Source organism: Protopterus annectens, chromosome 4.part1 (genome assembly GCF_019279795.1).
Source record: "Protopterus annectens isolate FY-2018-M chromosome 4.part1, PAN1.0, whole genome shotgun sequence".
Classification (NCBI taxonomy): domain Eukaryota; kingdom Metazoa; phylum Chordata; order Ceratodontiformes; family Protopteridae; genus Protopterus; species Protopterus annectens.
Window position 1 is genome coordinate 443,574,637 of NC_056734.1, and position 22,999 is coordinate 443,597,635.

At 37.9% G+C, this 22,999-nt stretch overlaps 1 protein-coding gene across 7 annotated transcripts in view; it reads right to left on the reverse strand.

The window, feature by feature from the left end:
- DOCK10 (dedicator of cytokinesis 10) overlaps positions 1-22,999 on the reverse strand; it is a 2,344,342-nt gene that overhangs the window by 348,123 nt on the left and 1,973,220 nt on the right. For all 7 annotated transcript variants that reach the window (XM_044070265.1, XM_044070268.1, XM_044070269.1 and 4 more), the window contains 2 exons: positions 19,240-19,422; positions 1,752-1,862 (listed from right to left, as the gene is read on the reverse strand). In XM_044070265.1, the coding sequence (XP_043926200.1) occupies positions 1,752-1,862; positions 19,240-19,422 (294 nt within the window). The remainder of the gene's footprint in view (positions 1-1,751; positions 1,863-19,239; positions 19,423-22,999) is intronic.

The window sequence follows — 22,999 nt, forward strand, 5'->3', positions numbered from 1 at the left end:
ACTTTACATTTAGATATTATATATATAACATTTATAGAAGACAAGTCAATAAGTAGAAACAAAGTACATTTAAGAAATCCAGTATTAACAGGTAAATTAACATACATGAGAGGAGCATACATGTTCGAAATACCTATACCTGAACCTACACATGTTCCAAATGGGTAAAACAATGAACTGGTAGAGAACATTTTTGTGTGATATGGGTACTGAGGCTCAATCATATTAAGAAAGGATTTCTTATAATCACAGAAAGAAAGGAGGGTTTGGATTAATAGATCCATTTGTATCTTTGGCCTCATTGCACGTGCATCCCTGCTGGCCATGTACTAGAATTTGCTGTCTTCCACCTTCCTTTTCTTTCTTCAATACCTTTGTTTATGACATTTCCTATCACTAAGGTTATACTACTCACTGTCATTCACTGAGTTTCACATATCCTGTCCTTTGTTAAGTGACAACAGTATAAATTCCCCTCAGTCCTCTGCAGTTGCTGGACATTGTTACAATAGATGTTCTTGGGGACCTAGGAATATGTATACACTTTTAAAGAATTCTGGATACACCACCATAACTAAGCATTTTGAGAAAAGTGTGAAAATCAAGAAATACAGTAGCCTTCAGCAATTTGTAAGAGCTACAGTATTTACAGGGACAAATGATTATTTTCAAAGATATTGCTTCTTTTTTAGACCTCATTGATACCGGCTCTGACCCCCAGTGCCCCACATCCATGCCTGGTCTACCAGCATCCTCCTAACCCCCTCACACATGCCCAGTGAGACTGGAGGCAGTAATGGATGTTAAGTGTGCCTGGGTTGCTCAACCATCTGAGCTTCCCTCAATTTTTTTTTTAATTTTATATACACCACCCATTTTTCTTTTTCCTAACTCCCAATGCCTTCTGGTTGTGTCCAAGGACAACTTCCCTCATTGGACCATGCCTCCTTTTTAGTGAGTGCCACCAGCTAGCACCCCCCCCCCCCGAGGAGAGGCACACCCATTCCTTCTACCATTCCATCAGTGGCCTGAGCAGCTAATTGAACCCAGGCCAGCTGGGCCATAGTTAAGGCTTTGTTCTTATACTCCATCAGAGCAAGCAAAAGGATGACACTTTTTGATATTTAAAGACACTTCAGACAACTGCTTTGTATTGAACTGAAACAGTGGAAAGGCACACTGTTATCAACACATACCCTCCTAAATATCACTGCCTGCTTGGATCATTCCATTTTCCCTTCACATTTTTTAACTGCATTAATTCCGTACATGATATTGCATTCATGCACTATCCTGATGTATGGTGCACCGTAGCTCATCGGTGGCTGTCTGCTTCATTTCCTAGCATAACCCCTTTGGTTTCGCTTTGGGTTCATCCTCTTCTTGCTCTTGATATGATTTCACTCTTGGAGCATTCTAATACCTCTCACCGTTGCTTTTCCATCCCCACTTTCCTGTTAATAGTCAGTTTCTGCCATCTTCTCCCCATGCCCAGGAGCATGCCCAGGAGCATTTTGTGTAATTTATGCCCCCTTACTGTTTTTCTCTTCTCCTTTTGAGTGATAATTGTTTTAACTTCTGTACTTAGCAGTCTGGTAGATTAATCCCCCATAAAATATATATTTGTTTTTTTTTTTGTTTTGTTTTTTTTTGCTGGCCTCATTTTGCAAATGTACAGCATTAGTAGAAACTCATGCACATATCATTCAGTGGATAAAAAAGGAAGGACAATGTGAAACAATGTTACTTACTTTCATATGTACATCTCCATTTGCAAAATTATTTATAATAGTCAGAGAATGCTGGAACCGAGAACCTCCAATCCCTGCATCTGCTATTAGTTGACTTACAGCCTTAATAAGCTACAACAAAAAAGGAAAATAAGACAATTACAGAAACATTTTTATAACAAAACATATTGTGCTTATTTTAATTTAAGCAATCATTTATAGTTTGCTGTAAAGTTACAATACTGGCATGTGGCTAAGTACAGAGTACTTCTGAATAACATTAACCATCTCAAATCTATTAGCTAGTAAAATACCTTGATTTACAGTGTCTCATGATGACTCAAAAACTGATATTTTCTCATACAAGACAGACTTGTAGTCATTTGTACACAGATTCTGCAATCAGATAATAATATATAACATATATCCTTCTGGATGGTCATGTGGGCAGCTACATCACAATATGGACTGACTATGCCTCGCTAACAATTTGTATCAAGCTCCCTGCTTGTGGCAATCAAGGGTAAAAGTCTGTGGCTTGGGTGACCATACTTATGTAGTGCTTGCACTAGACCCTGGGTATTCACTCTTTCTGTGCTCTCATGCAGAGATCAGGTATGTCAAGTCAGCATAGATCAAGTGGGACCCTCCCCACCCCACCAGGATAAGCACGCACACCCTTCCAACCTGTGCCAAGTACCTAAGACTCTAATCAAACTCGAGTTATTTGTGGCACAGATAGGGCATTATTTTTGTATGCAAGTTAAGTTAATCATGGATTTATACAACAGAACCATCACATTCTGGTGTCTTGAACAGTCGACAATAGTATCGTTATACCACAGAAACATTTTCTAACAATTAGGGTGGTATTTATAGAAAATTGTAAGCTGTCTCAACACTAATTCCCAAGTCTTTATACTATATACAAGCTTGCAAATGGTCATTATTGATTGCATATGCATATAAAGGATTTGTCGTTCAAAGATGCATAATATGTCATTTTTGATATTAAATTTGATGCCATTATTTTTAGTCCACATATACAACCAATCCAAACAGTTTTGTAGGGAAGTTTGATCACTCTTAGAGGTAGCCAGGGATATCACCATAACAACAGTAGTGAAGTTTTCAGTTCAGACTAATTCAGTCATAATCATGGAGGTCATAAATGTGTTGAATAAAATAGGAATAAAACTAACTCTGTGGCGTTTGCCTTCTTACATGGAATGTGTATGTTGTAACTGCTTTCATTTTAACACTTATGTTTTGATCACTTAGCCACATCTGTTTATACCTCACTATGATTACACTGGTATCCCAAGGCTGTAAGATTTTTAATACTAAAGTTTATGGCACTGAGTCAACTTCCTTTGATAGAATGGGAAGAGGTTCATTGGAAAAGAGGAGATGCCTAACATTTATGTTAGGAGCTGTCTCTTACAATAATGAGGACACATATACTATGGCCTCTCATCTCAACTGGTAAATGAGGGAGGTTGACACAGTGGTTAAGTAGTTTATTTTACAGATACAAGATGCTAGGTTTGACTCTTACATGAGGTAACTGGCTAGGTTTAAAGTGGCCCAGAATGGCAGTTAGTCTAGTATGATCCACTAATTTTGTGGCCAAGTGCTCTTCATATCACCATTTCACAGAAAATCACAAATTTTAGCACAGCCAGAGATGGGATACATATGAAAGATCCCTGCAACACTATGGAGAAACAAGATGAGTAAGCATACAACTTTTTGAACTATTGTCACCAGTTGTACTAGTACCAGTCAAGCACAGAAAGCAACTGTCACTTAGTAATGTTAGTAATAGCCTTCCAAAGGAGCTCAGCTCTTAATCAGCTAGCAGAGACATTTTCAAACTATAATTTTTTAATATTTATATAAAATGGAAGGATCTATATTGATTCTTTGATGCAGATTACACTGAGAAATTATATACTGAAACATAAAACCTTGAAAGCAAGATGTTTTGTCAAACCAATGAAACCTTTAAAGCAAAGTAAAATACCTAAAACATCCTTTTTGTAGGCGGTCAATCCCTGTACCCCCCCCCCCCAACACACACACACACACACACACACACACACACACACACACACACACACACACACACACACACACACACACACACACACACATTCTGTGCTGCTGATGTATAACAACTTTGAGATTGCACAGTAGTGGACAAAAGCAGAAATTCCATTATTTCACTGACTGGCATCTCTGAAAAACATGCACCACATCCAATCAATCAGTGTAGGTGAATGTGGCACATCTATTCACTCTGATAAAACACATCAGTCTGCATTTACTCACACACATTGAATCTTTCACTAAAATCATTTTTGATCTAATGGTACAAAGTGACTTTTGCATAAAGTTGGATCCATATACTCAATGTAAACTCTGCTGGATATTTTGGGTGGCATTCATAGTCATTACGCTTAAGCACAGTGAATCTGTGTAGGTCGAGCAGTTCAGAGACACAAGCTTTGCAAAAGCTAATTAGAATATGAGTGAGAAAGTCTTATACAAATAATAGAATAATTAAATGCAAATGAGGAATGTGTGAAAAATCTGTGACTTACTACTGCAAATGAGTGATTCCTCTGCAATTAATAGTTGCTTTTCTGATGCAAATAGGCACCGTGTGCAGATGGGTTATGAAAAGTGAATCTTTGCTTTTTCCATCCACTTTGCAATCCACAAAGATGTTTGATTTCACTGCTGCATGCCAGCTACTTCCTGTTTTGAGTTGCTCATTTCAGTCACACTGAAATCCAGTGCATGAAATGCCACTCATCGGCGTAGGAGAAAGAATAACTCACCTTAACTTTGCTGAGTAGTTGTTAGTGGACAGAGTTAGAGGGGACAAGACATAATAAGGGGTTTGTTGAAACTGTATATCCACAAACAGGAACTGTGGGAATGAGTGGCCTTGCTATAGATACTTGGGTATGTATAGTTCTCACTATACCCATGGATACCTACGTGTGTATGGTTCTCACTATACCTGTGGATACCTGTATGTATGGTTCTCACTATACCTGTGGATACTTAGGTATGTATGGTTCTCACTATACCTGTGGACACCTAGTTATGTACAGTTCTGACTATACAAGTGGTTACCTAGGTAATGTATAGCTCTCACTATACCTGTGGATACCTGTATGTATGGTTCTCACTATACCTGTGGATACTTCGTTATGTATGGTTCTCACTATATCTGTGAATACTTTGGTATGTATAGTTCTCACTATACCTGTGGATATCTAGGTATGTATAAATCTCACTATACTTGTCATGCTGACCTTTCAGAGGCAGACTGGGAAGACACTGGGTATCTCACGGGTTTATGTCTCAAGGATACTGCAGCAGTTCTTCAATATAGTTTTGGCACATGTGGATGAGCATATCTATTTCCCACTGTCATCAGCCTAATGGAGTGATATGGTTTCATGCATCAACTGTTTGGGAAGGCTCATGTTTTGTTTTGCCTCAGGAGGTGTAACGGGCCATACAGGGTGATGTCACATCCCATGAGATGTGCTTCACATTCTTGAAATCTCAATTTCATATTTATATCTTTATTCCCATTTGAACCAGTCATAAACAAATTCACTCTGTTAACGCCAAGGGTCATGTCCCAAGTTGGTCTGAGAAAGGGACCAAAATTCTCCTTTGCTTCTGTAGATATCATATATGCAAAACTTGGGGGGTGGTGCTACTGCTGGCATCATCTGGAAAGAAAATTGGTATCTGGTTAGAGCTGGTGGATAACCTGATGTCACAAACAGGTTACCCCTGCTTGACAGTAATGCCACTACTGGTATGATGACCTCTGAAGGTAGATGGGGGACGAACTGGGATGGTGGGGTTCAGTGATATAGAAAAGGAGGCCAGAATTCTACAGTAATTACTCATTTTATTCCATATTGTGTGTGACAGAGTGTGTGTGTGCGTGTGTGTGTGTGTGTGTGTGTGTGTGTGTGTGTGTGTTGTATATGGCCTTAAAGAGCCATTTGCATATATCGAATGAACCTCCACCATAGGATTATAAACTGATAGATTGGGAAGACTTGCAAGGGACAGCTGCAGTAATATAGCAACATAAACTGAACTGACAGATTGCTAATGCATTCTGCAGAGAGATGAAGGAAGAATTTCAGATATGCATATCAGGATCCCACACTTCCCAAGCCTCCAGTACTAATAGCTGTTGGACAGAGCTATATATTTTGTAAATTAATCTTAATGGGATATATTTCATCATATTTACCTGCCATAAATCCTGTCCTGAATAAATAAGTGACAGCAGGGGATTGTTATAAGCAAGAGAAGGCAGAATTCATCAATAGTTTAGTAGCAGACAACATATCAGTTGTAGGTGAATTAAGTAAATGGAACAAAAACAGTTATCATTGAGATAAAGATTAAATTTACATTTGTTATAACATGAAATAAACAGGGAACAGAGCAAAACGTTTACTGTAAGGTATACGGGGCAAAGACAATGAACTGAGGTATAGCAAGTAAGACTGAGACTAAAAATATAGTAAGGGATTGATTAAAACCTGTTCAAATACATAAGAATGCTACAAGAGATAAACAAAAAGAAAAGGCCCTACAGAGAAGAAATGAGTAGGAAACGGAGAAGAATGGCTGTTTGTAAGGGAATAAGGCCAATGTACTGATTCATGAATTTCTAGCAGAAAGGGTTAGATGGGAGTACAACAGTTTCAGGGTTAAAACTTTTTAAGGAGAACTTAAGAAGAATAGGTTTATTAGACAGAAGCTAGGATTAAGATTACCAAATGGAAAAAGGGTAAACTGATGCAGAACATGAAGAGAATCATGTATTATTTATTGATTTTTTTGTAAAACATTATACTGCTTAAAGGGGAATATGAGTCTTAGAAAAAGAAAAATATATATATGCATTTGCTTAATAGCTTGGTAAGTATATTATTAGTGGACTCTTTCTAGTCATGCCCTGGGCTACAAGGGTAAGAATAAATGCAAACGCATATCAATGGACACACACATAAATGCACACACATACTTTACTTGTGTGTTTGTGTGTGTGTGTCCATATATATATATATATATATATATATATATATATATATATATATATATATATATATATATTGTTGTGTCTTTCGGCTTATCCCGGTTAGGGGTCGCCACAGCAGAACTCCGGTCCGCTAATGTTTGGTAGTGGATTTTTACATGCCGAGTTACCAGCCCTGACGCACAGCCTTCAACGAAGGTATGCCCATTCACACATGCCTCCACACAGAAGACGCTCTAGCTGAGAATCGAATAGGACAATGTCTTGCTGTGAGGCGACAACACTACCACAGCACCACTACCGCGGGTATAAACATATATGGAAGCACTTTAAATTGTCAGTAATATCGAAAGTCTATAATGCCAGCAGACTTGATTGAAGAATAATATGATCATCTCTACCAGGAGTAGTGTGTGGGAAGTCACAGAACAGCTGGGAGTGGTGATTTGCCCTTACCCTACTGTTATGCAATCTCAGAGTTGGTATATACAGTTAGAAGGGGGTGGGGGGATACAAGGGAGCTTACCACCTGCAAAAAGCATTAGTTGCTTTTTTGTTGTTTGGTATTTTAACTTTCAATTTTTTGGAATCAACATTTTTAAGTTTGATGTTTTGGTGGTTTGATATTTTTAAGTACATTCTCTCTCTCGCTCTCTCTCTGTATATTTACATATATAGATATATATATATATATATATATATATATATATATATATATATATATATAAACACACACACACACAGGTCCACTTAATATTGTCAACTCTATCATTTGTCAACATCTCTTTAATCAACAAAATGTGATCAAATAAACAAATGGTCAACAGGTATGTGGGATCATATAATATTCGGGGTAGAGGAATATGCACTATCCCCAATATTGTGTGATACTTAGTATATATAATTAGCAGGGGGTGCAGGGAAACTTATACTCTGCCAAAACACGTCTTGCATATGCAAAAATTGTTGCTTATCACACAGTAGTAGCATGTCAACATACCTCTCAATCTCTCAGAGCAAGAAATCTGGACAGACACACAAATAATTGGGGGACAAATGCCTAAAAACAGGTACATATTTTAAATATTGCACCAATAAACTGACAAAATTGCTAGCATAACAAGTTTTGCATTATTATGTATTTTTATGAAGGATATGAAGACTGAAACTCACATGTTTGCCATTATTTAGTAACTTCGATCCTCAATGATTTGCCAGAAAAACATAAATTTTATGAGGAACAGACCAAAAGTATGAGGGAAAAATCTGGGCAGTTGAGAGGTATGCATGTCAATGTTTGCAAAATCGATGTTTTGTGGTTGACTTTATAAATATCAGTGTTTGGGTGTTTTGATAAATTTCAATACACCCATCATGTGTGTATGTGTGGAGGAAAGAAATTACACTATAAAGAGAATATACAAGCTGCAGTTAACCATCAAGCCAAGAAGTAATTACCAACCCTGGTGTCTGCTGCATTATTAAAGGAATGTTAAAGTAACAGCAAATGAGAAATTGTATTTACTCTTAACAGTTTATATCAGATGGTTTTAAATACTGAACAAAAGCAGAGTATGTTTCTTCCCAAAAAAAAAAAAAAAAAAAAAAAAAAAATCTAAGCCTATTTCCTACCTTTCCTATAACTAGTGTAGTCCAGATTCAGATTTACTGTATCCAGGACTGTATGTAAGCTTCTGAGCCCTCCAAGTTTTCTGTGTTGGAGGGAAGCCTTCTAGTTTATCAGTCGGAGTAGTAAGCACTAGGCAACCTATCTACCACATAAGGAGTGCTTCTGGCCCAGAAATTGTAGTCATTGGCCGTTTGGGCAGTTTTTCCATCTCGCTCAACTTTCTGATTTAAAAGCCCGCATTTGCACTTGTTTCCCCCCTTTCCTGTAACCAGTTTAGTCCAGATACAGATTCTTAGTTTTAGCACTTGAATTTGCTTATTCATGATCAGCACTTGTTCAGACTTCTGAGCACTAAATAACCTAATTACTACAGCACTCAACCTTCCTCGTTACCTAGAGGAAAACAGTTTGGGTTCTTACTTTCCTCATTTGCTTAGAGAAAAACAGCTCTTGTACTCACTTTCCTCACTTATCTAGAGGAAAATATTTTTTTATTCAGGCATGTCCAAGGGTTAGCTCCCAGTGTTCTCTCCTGTCTATCTGATGAATCTGGGCATCTTGGAGCAATGTAGAAATTGCCTCATGTACACAGACAACTCTCTCCTCCTACCACCCAACACTACAACCTGTGAAAGATGCACTTATCTAGCCAAACTGGAGATATAGCTCTCTCTAACCAAGACTGAACTTGACAGTCAAGAGGAGTAGGTAAACACTTTAAACACTTGCACCACACCACACTCATCACATAGCCTTACTAAATCTACACCACCAAAATACACACATAGAAACACAAAAACATTTGCAGAGGCTCTCAATAATAATCTGCTCAAGCAACAGAGACCTCCAAAGTAAAAATGCAAGCAACCTTCACCCCCCAACACAACCCAAATGACACATAGGCCACAGACTCAGTGTGCCACTCAACCACAGCCAATAAGGCAAAACAATGTACCCAACACACTAGTCATAGGTGACTCTATAGTCAGGCACACTGATGTCTCACTAACCAGGCTAAACAAGGAGAAGGCTACTGTCAGCTGCCTGTCGGGTGCAAGGATCTGCCACATAACCCATGCACTCAGGTCACTCCACAACAAGTACAAATATGACTCTGTCATTGTCCATGTTGGTGTGAATGACCTGAGATGTACCTCCCTGGACTACATGAAAAGAGACATGAAATAGCACTCCGATCTTGTAGCCCAGGCAGGTATGACCCTAGCCCTGAGTAGCATTCTGCCATCACCCAGAATGATACTGCAGTACAAGGACAAAATGATTGACTTCAACAATTGGCTAAGCTTTTGGTGTAATTCTAAAGAGATCCAGTATCTGTCTGCCTGGGATGACATGGTCGACAGACCACGATGCATTGCCAGAGATGGCCTGCACCTGTCACCACTGGGATTCCGGATACTGGCTAAGGTTCTTGCTGCCCCTATAGTGCCTTTTTTTAGGCAAGGTTCAAATGAAAAGTTCACCACCGTAACAGGAACAGGCAAGCAAAAACTGAGGGTGATGCTACTCAATGTTAGAAGTCTAAATCCCAAAATGCACTCACTCGAGGCACTCCTTAAAATGGAGAACATTGATATCTGTGCAGTGACTGAGACCTGGTTCAAGGCTCCAGAGAGCACCCCTGCACTACCAGGCTATAACTCATACCACAATTTTCGGCCATGTAATCTGGAACGGAACACCAAAGGCGGAGGTGTGTTCATATTCATTAAGGATAGCCACACCTCCTCCAAGGTTATCCAAGTGCAACTAACTCTGGGCAAAATTGCAATCCAAATTGTAGCTTGCTACAGATCCCCCACCATGCCCCAGGATTCCCATTCCTCTTTTCTTGATGTACTGGAAAATATTAGGGTATAACCAAACACCCTAATAATGGACGATTTAAACTACCCCACCATTAACTGGGAAAACTACTTATGTACCAACTCCTTCACTCAACGCTTTCTGGAATTCATAAACTCCAATGCCCTGGATCAATTTATCCACACCCCCACCAGGGGGACAATATCCTAGATCTACTCATGACCAACACGAGTGACAGGTGTTCCACGCCTGAAGTCAACACCTCATTGGTCCAATCCGACCATAAGCTATTTACCCTAGATATCCACATCCTGCTCCCACCCCCCATTAAGAAACCATGGTAAAAAATTTCTCCAAAGCCAACTTCATGCTTCTTAAGACAGAAGTGGTGAACTTCATGACACCCATGCAGATGAACAATACAGTTACGACTACTGAATCCTACACAGTTGTACTTTTTAAGCACTTACACGAGTGCATGGATCGTGCTATCCCAAACAGAACCAAGACGCTATCCTCCAAAAAAAGGAAGCCAATCTGGTGGTCCCCTGCCATAAACAAACTATACAACAGAAGGAAGAAACTGTTGCAAAAGAGAGTAAAATCCCATGAGTGGAGGAGCTCCCTGATCAGCCTCAGTAAGAAGCTGCGATCCCTGATAAAATCCTCCAAAGCTAGTTACGAAAACAAAATCGCCAATGATTCTAAAGACAACCACAAGGCATTCTACAGCTATGTCAAGAATCTCAATGGCAACACTCAGATCTGCTCTGAGTTACAGCACAATGGCACTAAATATACAGACCCAACTGATATTGCCAACATCTTGGCAGATAGGTTCAGTGCTAACTTTACTCCCCTCTCACCCCCGAAAGAGCCCATCTGTGTACCGGAAGAATGCAAAGTTCCTGTAATCACAGCTGCACAGGTAAAAACCACACTCTCCAAAGCCAAGAACACAGCATCCATGGGACCAGACAACATCCCAGACTGTGTTCTACATGAACTACAGAACAAACTGGCACCCCACCTAAGTACCATGTTCAATCATAGCCTCACCTCAGGCTTTGTGCCTGCTGAATGGCGCACAGCGACAGTTACTCCACTCCACAAGGGGGGAACCACCACGGACCCCAGGAACTACCGCCCCATTAGCCTGACGAGCCTGGTCTGCAAGGCCATGGAACGTATCATCATGGAGCTTATAAACAAAGACATTGGTAATCCCAAACTCTGGACCCCACCCAGTTCAGGTTTGTAAAAGGCAGATCATGTCTCCTAAACCTGACAGACTTCTTTGAAGCAGTCACCAAAGCCGTAGACGAGGGTAAGGTGGGTCACAAAGCCTATCTAGATCTTGCCAAGGCTTTCGACACCATCCCCCACTCTGGAATTATAGATAAACTCACTAAACTAGTTATAAATCCCTATGTCACAAGATGGGTTGCCAACTGGCTCACTGACAGAACCCACACTGTGAAAGTAGCAGACTCCAAATCCGACTTCAGACCAGTGACAAGTGTAGTACCACAGGGTACAGTCCTGGGTCCTCTCCTGTTTGGTATCTACTTCTCTGAAGTACAGGCTAATACAGAAGGTCTTTGGCTAACAAACTTTACAGATGACTGCAAACTAGGAGCCATAATCAAAACTCCTAATGATGTGGACATCCTACAAAAGGGCCTCACTGAGACAGATGCCTGGTGTCAAAGCCATGGCCTCAAGCTCAATGCCAAAAAGTGCATTGTCATTCCCTTTTGTAAAAACTCTGTACCTATGAACTACAACATAGGCGGTAGTATATTTAACACCGAAAGTGTGATGAGACCTTGGGACACAGGTGGGCAGCAGTCTCTCCTTTGATAATCACATCACCACAGCAGTCAAGAAATCCTTCTACGTGGCACACTTCATCAGAAAAGGTTTCTCATCCAGAAAAAAGAGGTCATTGTTCCCCTCTACTCATCGCTCATTAGACCCATTATAGAGTACAATGCCCCTTTTGGTATGTACCTCACAAGACATCTACAACAACTGGAAAGGCTGCAGAAATACCTCACAAAGAAGATTACTGGCCAAAAACAGATGCCCTATGCAGACCGTCTCAAAAAACTCCAGCTTTACTCTGTCACATATCGCCTACTCAGAGGTGATCTCTGCCTAACATACAAAGCTATGTCAAATGCATACTCTGGAATAAACTACCTATCTATATCAAAGCTCCTTGTTAGCGCTCTTCAAGAAAAATCTTGATGATTGGATGAGAAATATGAAATTCACCCCGGGGATCACTTCTGTGGCTCTGCTCGACAGTGGCACAGGAAAATAATTTTCTTGGGTGGCAAAAGCCAGGGTACTTTTTTGGCTGGGCTTGTACAGGCCCCAGGGCCGATAGCCTAGTACCTACCTATGAACCATATTAGCCCTCCTGCTCTTCCCATTTCTGGTGACTAGACTGAGGCCTCGGTTACCAGGCATTTTATGTCTCATCCTGCGGCCTGACATCAAGCAAGTCATGAAATTTTCTTGGAGACAGATTTCTCTGGATAATTTTATTTGGTGGAGTCAAATTGCTTTTTTGAGGTGACTAAATGGTACACAACTGAGGCATTTTGATCCAACAACAGTAATTACTAATGGGTAAAACTGCCTCTGTGGCAAGGTGTAAGACAGGTGTTCTTTCCTTGTGTGTGTGTGTGTGTGTGTGTGTGTGTGTGTGTGTGTGTGTGTGTGTGTGTGTGTGTGTGTGTGTGTATCTATATATATATATATATATATATATATATATATATATATATATATATATATATATATTTATATATACACACACATATACAAATGTGTGTGTGCACATATATATATATATATATATATATATATATATATTTACATATGTGTATATATATATATATATATATATATATATATATATATATATATATATGTGTGTAGGTTTACTATCAAAATTTCGACAACGTTTTTGCGAGTATTTACTTACTTAAAAAACATTATCAAAATTAACAACATCAACCAAGCAAGATAATGAAACAGAAAAATGGCAACAATTTGAATTCAAATTGTTGACATTTTTCGAACTTACCTCAACATCCAGTGACATTCAACACACTTTTTGCAGGGGGGCAAACCGCCCTGCACCCCCCATCCGGGGGGCTGCATCCCCCACACTCCCTGCAACTTATATATTACAACTCCGTGATCGCACTACAGTGGGGATAAGGGCCATTATAAGACTTTGATAAACTGCCTTTTGACAATCAAAGTTCACATAACGCCATTCAAATTTATGACTGTAAACTATATATGTATATATATATGTATATATACATATATATATAGGTCTATATTACATAGTCGAAGTTCTGTAACTTTGAGTAACATATGTATGAACACATATGTCCGAAGTTACAAAACTTTGACTAGGTATAAAAACAAAAAAAAAAAGGCAAAAGAAAATAAAAGGTTATATGCAGGGGAGCAAGCCCCCCTGCACCCCCCACCCCCCGCGCTTTAAATATACAAACTCTGAGGTTGTGCTACAGTGCATAAAGAAAAAATTTCCTTTACTGCACTGTGACGTCCCCCTGCTTACAATCCTCAGGTATGTTCTGTTTGGTTTTATTTTTTTTTCCAATCAAACTATGGCAACATCGAACTTATGGTTTTGACTATATCACATTCAAAGTAGTCATACTTCGACAATGTAATATAGACCCTATATATATATATATATATATATATATATGTATCACCAGTTCTCCAACACTTGCTCGCTTCTCCAGAAAGGTCTGCAGTGAATAATATACACTACAATGTAGCTGCAGCAATAAAATCACCATTTAATGTCAATAATAGACAATCCACATAGATAATGACCTCAGATACAGATAAGCAAACTGGTTTCACCATACAGGCGTCCTCAGTGCATCTACGTTATAGTGTATATTCAAATGGAACAAACCAGTCCTGGGATTAGGTGCTTCTCAAGAGAAATGTCCACAATGTATTAAAAATACAAGAGAAGCACTCCACGGCTTGTCGGCAACTCTTTATTGTAGAATAACAGAAAAACAGAATAAAACAGTAAGCGCTTTCACGTTGCGATGAACATTTCTTCAGACTTTATACCACACATATCCTGACTGCATTTAAATACTCTTCCTTACACTCATCAGCCAGTCTCCACAAGCGAACTATTAAGCAATCAATTAAATTAATTGTAAATTAATTATATCTTTAACGATTATATATTTAACAATTATTTATTAATTATTAATTGTAAATTAATAGACACATACATATATAATTTGCACCAGTTGTTTGGATATACATACATATATATATATATATATATATATATATATATATATATATATATATATATATATATATATATATATATATATATATATATATACATACATACACACACATATACACAAACACACATGTCTGCTTATCATGGAGCAGAGTACTACTTGCTGAAGCTGCCATACAGCCATATAGCAATAAATCCTTTGGATGAGAAGTGGATCAGATGTGGAATTAATCTGGAGATATGTCTATGTTAAAGACCAACAAAAAGAAGAAAGCACTTTTTCCACTGGATAAAAGAGATGATGAGACGTTGAGAGGTCAGCTGGTTTTGACATGGAATTCTGAAGTGCTGAACACCTGCAAGCTCTCATATCAACCATATGTCAAAATCTCTGTAGAATGTATGTAAACCTTTTGGCTGATTAGAAAAAGGATGATACAGCATGTTGGAAAAAATTACATTTCCACTGTACGAACATTTCTGCCCCAAGTGTGATGTCATAGTGAAATGTACTGTACATGTTTAGCAGGTTGTGCATGACTATACTCAGTTTTTGGTGTGTGAAGATAAACAAGAAATTTTATGTCTTTTTGTAGGAATGAAAGCATTTCAGGAGGATGATAATTGTAAAGAATGACTGAGAAATGAGGGTTAAGTATCATAATTCAGCTGACCTAATGCTGTGTTTACAAGTTCCTTTGGGTGAATGTGCAATGTGTTGATGATAGTACCTGTAAGGTGGACACAGGAGGTAGACTAGCGATGGCCTTAGAGGAGTAGATAATGACTAAAAAGGTACTGGGCATATGATTTAAAAAGATATATAATACCAAGAGCATCAGTTTTTATACTTAGTGATAATGTGTCTCTGTTTCCTTTTGATATATTGCCACCACATACACACTTTGTATTTTTTTCAAGGCTGCAGGAAACCTCAAACCAGTTCTGGCAAGTAAATGGTGCCTGTCAGAGAGAACCTGTCCTGGATGGGGCACAGGTCTATTAAAGGATACATGCATACATTAACTTACATACCAGATGCATACCTAGGGATAATTTAAAACATCACCGTTTTACATACCCACCAAAAATAACAGATAGGTACCAGATTCGCCTATAGATTCCACATAATAAGCACCCTAGCTGTGAACCAAACTATATCAAGTATTTACAGCGATGGGTCAGTAATAAACGTGAATAAAATTAAACCAATAGGTATTTAACCAGTTTTTTAACACAATTTAACGACATTTCATATGAAATTAGAACAATATTGAACTCGAACTGGGGCCTTATTACACAAGATTCAGTTTTAAACAGAATCCTTGGTAATAGACCTTTGATAGCTTATAGAAATGGTCCAAATATTAAGAGATTATTTGAGACACCACACCAAAAGTCTAGGAATATAAAAGGCATGTTTAAATGCGGGAGATGCAAATACTGTAAATATATTTTAACAGGGCCTTCATTTTTCATTAATGGATACGAGTATTTTGTGCAGGATAAACATAATTGTGAAAGCCAAGGCATAGTATACTTGGCAAAATGCAAATTGTGTCCAGTTTTCTCCTTAGGGAAAACAGAGCGACAACTTAAACAGCGTATATATGAACATGTCTATGCAATTTCTAAGAATATTCAGGTTAATGCATTAGCAAGACATATTAATGAGCATAATACGCATAGTTTTCAGTTTGTAGTAGTCCAAAGTGTTCCTAAGAATCCAAGAGGTGGACCATGGCACCTCAAATTAGAGGAACAAGAATTGTTGTGGCAACTACGTACAAATGCATATGTTTTCCCTGGTATCAACGATATGTGTTCTATAAAATGTATACTTAGATTAAAAGCTCTAGAAAGATAATTCTATTAGATTAGGTGGCTATCAAATTCACTTAAAAACATTCAGTATAGGATATTTATCTTTTATCTTGTATATATATATATATATATATATATATATATATTAATTTTTTTGTTTTTTTTAAACATTAACTTTTTTGTAACTTGAAATGAGATAAATTTATACATTTCAAAATTATTTATATGTGTATTTGTATATTTTTTATATACACACATATTTGTAGGATATATAACTGCATTTGTATGAATTTTAGATGACATCTTAGGTTTTGTCTTTTTAACAAAAGTTTGGGTAGGTCAATTATATAATTAATTATTTAATAAGATAATTGATGGTTCTTTTTTGTATTTAAGCAAGCTATGTCTTTGATTCATTTGTCTGAAGAAGTGCACGTATAGAAGGTGCATGAAAGCGCTAACAATAAACTGCTGAACTTGTGTTCGTAAACCAAACTAGAGATGTAAGAGCTTTCAGGTAGCAATGCTAAGCCCTGAACCGAGTGCTATTCCATGACTGACAAATAATGAAATCTACAGAAATAAAAGAGTTAGCTCATAATATAAATGATGCATGGTATTTTGGGTAGAGTTTGACTTGCCTAGTTAATCCTTGTTTCATACATTCCAAATTTTTCCTGACATGATTTATATAACTCACTTGGTATTATAAAGCTAATCTACACTGCTACAATAAACAATGGATTAAAAAAGAAACTACATCCAGCTGATTGTGTGCAGATTTTTTATGAAGATTGGCCATCACTTTATTAAGATACTGGGAGAAGTGGACATGGTGGCCACACTCGTTAAAAGTACTGCATAGGCATGGCTAACTCTTGTATCAAAAAAAGACAATTATGCTCATATTATATGTAAAGACACTGGCTAGTAATAGCAAAGGTTTATCTACAAGTTCACTCTGAGCACAGCATTTCATTAGTTTAACCAGCAAAACAGAAGTATATGAGGTGCTTTTCAATGAAAGTGAATCAGTGGTACTGCACACTATATTTCACTTTTTGAGCATATTATTAATTTTAATTTTGGAAATTGAAATTATATTATTTTATAACAAGTTCATTTCCACCTTAGGTAGAAAAATAATTTACCATGATAACTTACATGTTAAGGTTTTCTGTGGTATTTCTGTCCAAGATTCTGCCTTGTGTGGGATGGTCTTGCCCCACACCCCACTTACAGGGAAAGCAGAAGTGCTCCACTAACTCCTTTTCTCCTCTGCTAGCCTTTTGGCTGTGGTGTTGGTAACTGAACTCTTGCCACCAGCACCAACATATATACACCCTTCCTCTGTGCTGGTAGACCTGCCTGGTTATCAAACATATACAACTGAAGCATGTGTTATCAGGGGAACAGTATGCTATATCTTCATTTGCTTAAGGGTCTGTGCTCCTTGCAACTCACCACCATAATAATAAAAAAAAATAAGAGGATGTCACACTCCAGGTTGTATTTATATTTACAAAAACGGTAATGACTCTGTGTGTGTGTGTGTGTGTGTGTGTGTGTGTGTGTGTGTAGAAAGGAAGATGTTTTCCTCTTCCTCTCAGAGTATGTTTTACTTGCATAGTTTTTAACAGTCAGGCATTTTTAAGCAGTTACATTTCAGAGCAGTTTTGCCCGGTACATCAGATTAGTCTACAAAACCATACAAAGATGACCTTAAAATACAACATTTGATTGCACTGTTTTATTGTTTTGAATTACAATTCATAAAAATCCTACTCCTGAGGTATCTGAGACTGTTAGTCCTGCTTAAATTTTCTCAGAAGCAATTTTGCATATTCATCGTTTTCTATTTCTTATGGTGTGCTTATCTTGCTACAGTTTTTCTAGGAGTCCTTACAACAGACATCCCCCATCCCCCCAAGGTTGTATGGATTTGGTTCTTCTAAGTGGTGATGTTGCCAACCATAGCAAATGAAGGAATCCTTACAACAGCACTTATTTTGTGTACTTTTTCTAAAGTTCTTTGGAGCTGGCAATTCTGAATGGTGGAACATCAGCTAGATGACAGATTTGCTCACAGTTCACAAAATGAAACACACACTGTCCACACTGACACATTTGCATTGTGATCTGAGTAGGGAACTGTGGGTGATATAAGAATGCCTGATCAAAATGCTTTTTAGTAAAACTAGGATAGATAAACCTAAGAGAGCAAACAGGTATACACTGAAGACGTTTGTAGCTTAAACAATGTCTTGTAATCTCAGAGATAGTTATTTATAATGACTTATAGTGTTTTTTTATAAGATTTTAATCAGTGCATTACATAAGTTATGACATAATAGTATGACGTGAATATAAAATAAGTATTATGCTGGGCGGCCCAGGTGGTGCAGCGGTTAGCATTGCCGCCTCACAGCAAGAGGTTCTCCAGTTCGATTCTCAGCTGGAGTACCTTCTGTGCGGAATCTGCATGTCCTCCCTGTGGTCACGTGGGTTTCCTCCGGGTGCTCCGATTTCCTCCCACATCCCAAAGACATGCTGTAGGTGGATTGGACACTCTAAATTGGCCCTAGGTGTGAGTGTGTGCATGTGTGTGCCTTCTGTGGAAGGTTGGGCACCGGGCTGGCAACTCGACACTGTAAAACTCCACTGCCAATCATGAGTGGACAGGTGATCTGCTGTGGCGACCCCTAACCAGGAAAAGCCGAAAGAAGAAGAAGCTGCCCTGAATCATCTAAGTCCCAGAATTGATTTAATTTCTATAACATAATGCATAAAAAGTACTGACCTGCAGATGGGAACGGACCATTGAAGTATGCCGAGTATATTCAAAGTTTCTTCTCATGAAGAAGTAAAGGAGTGCAGAGGCCTCGCTCTGAGTAGAACTGGACCTGTGGTTACAGCACTTTAAAATTTCATAGCAGAAGGCACCACAAAGATCAGCTGGTCCCTGGAAGAAAGCTGAAGGAAACTAAAGAAATGAGAATTATAAAAAAAGCAGGTTAGTATCTGTTTCAAGTATACTCTTTTAGACAGATTATGTACAGAACATCGCAACAACAGGTGTTACAAAAATAAATGTATACTTTGCATTTCTGAGCCACTGAAACTCTGTGATATACTATATAGTAATAATCATCAGAAGAGATAATTCTGTCAGTGCTGACACCTGCACAGGTACAGACTTGGCATAAGTATGCAGCAGTACTACTTTATCTCCCATCAGATTCAATATTTTAATTATGAAACTTGAATGATCTCAGAATAAGAATAATTTATTTGGGAAAGGGAAAGTCACAACAATGTCTTCCTTACACCTTGCCAAGCTTAAACTGTACAGACATGCTCTCTGGTTGAGATTGTCTTGATGAAGATGAACTGTCTCATCACTGTTTCCCTTAGGAAATTACTACCAGCACATTTTCTCGAGAGTGTGCTACCACATAGTTGTTTTATTTAGGTGATTTCTTGTTGGAGTTGGTATATATAAATTCAGGGGTGGGGGGAGGTCTTAATCCCAAGCTCTCTACATGGGAGTATACAGTGGGGCTTGTCATCTTGCAAAAAATGCTTTATTTAGTCTGTTCATTCAGATGAGGTTACAACTGGTTGTTTTTGTCCAGATGAAACACCATCCATATATAACTCAAATATTTGTAAGGAAAGCCCTGACAATGGATATTACTTTCACTTGCTCTTTAATTAGACCTGATATTATTGTAAATAATATAATTGCCTTCATATGTACAGTATATCTCCAATGCTGCTTGTACTTTCTTAAAAATAGCTTCATCATTTTGCCTTCAAGATAGCTATGATACAAGTACTTTTATAAAAACTATAAAATATTAATTAACAACAATCATGCTATTAGTAATCTATCCAAAATGCATATATTTTATTCTCAGATTTCTATCAACATTATCCAGTAAAATTCTATGTTCAGACCTTGTGGTATTAATATTCTGTATTTCAATTAATTTGTGTGCCCACTTTTACATTAATGACACTGTACCAACACTTCTAGTAAAAAATGCCAAGATGCTGGAACACAAATGTGGTGTAATAAAAGGTACTACACCACATCTGTGTTCTAGTGTCGTCATGTTTTCCATTAGTGGACCAACATGGCATTTCTAATTTTTTTCCACCCCTCAACTAAGGGAAGGACTGGCCAGAACAGTAATTTTTAAACCCTTAAAATTGTTTGCATGTTTATCTTTAAAATGCATTGAAACTGAACTTGTGATAGTTTCTCTCTGCATCACTCAGATGTCCTGTGGTCTTTTCTTTTTACTTGCATTCAGTTTGTCATACATAACAACAGTTGTGAACAATCACAGTAAAGTGCATAAATAACAAAACAAGATTTACATGTGTAGCTTTCTGTTTTTCCTGATTTTGCCTCATATGTGTGCCCTTTCCATATACAATGTTTGATTTTCTGGTAAATCACTGAGGATTACAGTCAATCAGTAAAGCCAGATATTAGGGTTTTATACTTTGTATTTTCACAAAATGCAGGCTGATATATAACCTACAAAAAAAAGACTATCCATGATTTGGGGCCTTTGTTCCCACTAAATATATATATATATATATATATATATATATATATATATATATATATATGTGTGTGTGTGTGTGTGTTTTTTGTCCCTGGATTTACAGTACAGAAGTTATCAGTGCAAGGTTACAGTGCCTTCCACACATTTAGACCACTAACAACAACGATTTACATTAGCAACAAATACAACTCCAGGTTAGTTAAACCGGATGATGCCCTACAATTCTTCCATGCCCAGGTCTTTGCAGACAAGGTTCTGTACCATGTCCTGGCCAGCTACAGGTCACCATCTATGACCATCAAAGCTCACAACTTGTACCTGGACCTAACTGAGGCACTTAACATACGACCAAACACCCTATTCATGGGAGACTTTAACTACCCGTTTATAGATTGGGAAACAATTTCTCTAACTGAAAACCACCATTAACAAAACCTTACATCCTGGACAAAACTTCAACTCAAATCCCTCTCTCAATAACTCACCACTTGAAATTACAATACAGTTCAACTTGTATTTTATACACAGTATAGCACCTCTAACCAAGGATTCCTCAACATCTAATCCCAACCCTGCCCTACAGCCACATGACACCACATTTTCAAATGTGCCCACATCCAAAATAAAATACGCTTAAACAAACTTAAACCCTGCTCTTCTTCAGCTGATGACCTTCCAAATGAGTACTTAAAAACAGCAGCTAGTAACATTGAAGCATTGCCTACCCTGTCTCAATCCTTATAAATAGGTCAGTTCAGGAAAACCATGTTCTCTGTCTCTGGTAAAAGTCATACATTGTTCCTCTTCACAAAGGAGGAAATTCAACAGATAACAAGTTTAGTCCTATAGCAATCTTATTTTCCCTCGCCAAAATACTTGAAAAATGTATTCAAAAAGAATTGCTAGACTATCGCCTGCAGGAAAAACTCCTATCCCCTACACAACATGGCTTCTGTCCTTCCCAAAGTACTAGCAGTGTCTTTCTCACCTATATAGATACTGTCAATAAAGCTATAGATAATGACAAACTAATCTCTTTCTTATTTCTAAACTTGTCTAAAGCCTTTGACACAGTTTGTCACAGCAAACTTCTACTTCAAATGCCCTCAGTAGGTCTCTCTTAGCTCACCCTTCTGTGGTTCAAAAGCTACCTGTCCAGTAGGTATCAGTTAGTAAAATGGCACTCCATGCTCTCTCCTGACCTGCCAGTCACCACTGGTATACCACAAGGCTCTATCCTTGGTCCCCTCCTCTTTAACATTTTTACCAATACCCTCTATACATTCACAAAACAGGCCACCCTAATACAATACGCAAATTATTCTACTCTCATTTGCACATCTGAAAACATGTTACACCTCAAAAAAATTGCTCAAAAAGCTTTAACAGCCAGTGAAACATGACTTTATAACTCACAACTCCTGCTTATTCCAAACAAGATCAAACTACTACTTTTCCTCTAAATCCCTCTCTCATGAAAAAAGAAACAAAATGTAAAGTCCTCTCTCTTGACAATACAACCACTGAAGTCACTTCTCATAACAAATTATTAGGGGAGATAGTGGATGATAATCTTACATTCGACCTGCATATACAAAATTGCATAAGAAAAACTCAACAAAAAGTAGGGATGCTTTACAGAGCCAAAACCATTCTCACTGATGCAACTAAAACTATCCGTGCCACTACTTATCTCTTCCCACACTTCTTTATGGTGCTGCCATCCTCACTAACCTCCAGGCTTCACAAAAATTAAAACTCGAACAATGCTTTAACACAGTTGCTAAATTTGCAGCAAATAACCTTTTCAGAACTCACCAGTGTATAGCACTAAAAGGATTCAATTGTTTAAAACTGCCTCTTCAACTAACATATGCACAGCTTACCACCTATAAAATTATCCAGCATCGGTCTGCCTGTCCAGCACTAAAAAACATTATACACAAATATGTTCCCAGTAGGTCACTGTGTCCAGTGATC